The sequence below is a fragment of the Perkinsus marinus genome (assembly GCF_000006405.1).
Source record: "Perkinsus marinus ATCC 50983 genomic scaffold scf_1104296975030, whole genome shotgun sequence".
NCBI classification, from domain to species: Eukaryota; Perkinsozoa; order Perkinsida; family Perkinsidae; genus Perkinsus; species Perkinsus marinus.
In genome coordinates this window covers 1-2,057 of record NW_003200903.1, presented here as the reverse complement: position 1 = coordinate 2,057, position 2,057 = coordinate 1, and the positions used below count along the sequence as shown (strand labels likewise).

Below are 2,057 nucleotides of genomic sequence, written 5' to 3'. Positions count from 1 at the left end.
GAGCTGGGGTGATTCAAACACAACTATGTACTACTGCTTCTACTACACCGATGCGACATTAAGAGCAGCGTGCTAGCAGTAGACCGACTGAAGCATATGAGATGGGATCCAGTTTCCTCAGGGTCCTCCACTGCAGTGAAGACTACGACATGGTCCAAACCGTCCAAAGCCACCGCTTTAGCCTAACACAATGGCACCCCCCATAAGAGCCTGTGAGACCAGGAGTTTTCTACCTGTGATCCTCTGAATACGTCCAATAGCAGGGAGCGAGCATGCTGCAAGTCCGGTACGCTAGCAAAGCCGTCACCCTGGAAGATAACTAGGGGCTTGCTACCCAGTCGAGGGGCCTCGGCCCCCTTGAATTGACTAGCCGGGACCTACAAGATGCCCGTTGGTGCTTATTCAGGAGAGTATAATCGCGTTACGTAGTTGGATACATGCAGTTCCTCCATGTCCAAGAGTTGGTGGTCGAAAGTTCGGCCAACAGCTAATCGGAATGGTCGCTTCTTAGTCCTGTAGCGAGATACTACGAGCATCACAGGAGGTAGTGGTTACTACTTCGATCCGAATATAAACAGACTAGCATCGTTTTTCCTCGCAAGGAATTCCAACGTGCCTGTGGAATCAAAATTCACCCACCAACTTCATCTCATCTACACCTTTAGAAAAGGTGGGCATTGGCCTTGAAGGCCGATGTAGAGCGTCCCAGAGATTCTTCACAGAAGCACCCCAAGATACTACCAGGATCCTCGAAAGGCTGGACACTCTCGTTCCTCCTCAGATTGACAGCATTCGGCTTTAGCATATCGTATCTGTGGCAACCCCTTTACCCGGCACTAACCGCTGTTACCTACAGGTCCTTCAACAGAGCATTAACGTCCTGACCAGCCTGAGGCCCTCGGAGTAGCATAACCGTCTTATCATTCTCCTATACATGTGGATGGCAACTAGAAAGAGACCATTATTCTGTACTTGGAGTTTCGAGGCCCTCTCGGCCAGTACTCTCCGTCCCTTGCCGGTCTTGGCCTTCTTAAAGAGGTCATCAGGGATAGAGTTGGTGGTTGCAGTAGACATAACTTCCACTACTACTACACGACTACGGCCTGGACGTAATCTTCGGTCAGCATTGACTCTAAACTCTGAGGCGTGCGCGTTCTTCTCCAACTTTAGCGCTCGCCCGAGTTCGTTTAAAGGGGATCATAGCATAGTTGGTCGAAGGCGTTGCCGCTATAGTGCTAGTTAGCGATATGTTCCTGTCCCAACCTTTGCGTGAAATAGCAACACGCATTCTGAATAAGGCTCGCGCTGTTCATCTGGTTGATTCTGATTGTGTCATCAACAGTTGCATCGTGAACAAGTCGACGGTCAACTTGTTCACGATGCAAATGCCACGATGCGTATTAGGCACCGTCAAGGGCACCTTGAGCGCTATAATGAGATTACAAACTCTCCAAAAACTCATCAATTCTTACTATGCCCGTGACATCACCATCGAACCTATCGGCTTTATTTACTCATCCTTTAGCAAGGTTTCGTCCTCACCCTTATTCTAATACTATTGTGCCCAACTTCAGTATGCCCGTAGTGGTATTGTCTGTGTTAAAAATTTCAATGGAGTTGTGGCCATTGCTGAGCTTGCTATCAGCCATTTGAATTTTTTAATGTCTGAACATGATTTCCCACTGACCATGCCTCTGCCTTATATGATCTTTTGGCTGCGTCCCGTGGCGACTGCCCTCTCCTTCGTTCAACAGAATCCGAAAGTGATTCACGCCATCCTAACAACGACCGTCTGGGGTGACAACTTGGCTATTGTCACTCTGTTACGAATGATCCTAGTAGGAGTCTTCGGCGGTGTAAGTGGTTATCTGATCGGCTTAGTCACTTTGAAAGTGCATTCTCTCGTACTAGCATTCAATGAGATGGCCGAGGCCTTAGGCATCGATTTACACGCCTTAGAGGCGGCATCAGCATTTGCATGACTAACGGATGCCGTAAACAGTTGTATTTCATCATTATTTTTGAGTGTCATTGACCTCGTCATGTTGCCGTGATCT

General features: G+C 48.3%; 1 protein-coding gene across 1 annotated transcript; it reads right to left on the bottom strand.

The window, feature by feature from the left end:
* Positions 1–13: 13 nt before the first annotated feature.
* Positions 14–1,074, bottom strand: Pmar_PMAR007452 (Brix domain-containing protein, putative; the record flags this gene model as incomplete). The annotated part of the gene is made up of 8 exons (XM_002765716.1): positions 14–42; positions 89–182; positions 234–377; positions 426–513; positions 559–616; positions 742–812; positions 855–928; positions 973–1,074. 8 exons carry the CDS (start codon positions 1,072–1,074, stop codon positions 14–16), a joined length of 660 nt encoding a protein of 219 aa, XP_002765762.1.
* Between the last annotated feature and the right edge of the window lie 983 nt (positions 1,075–2,057).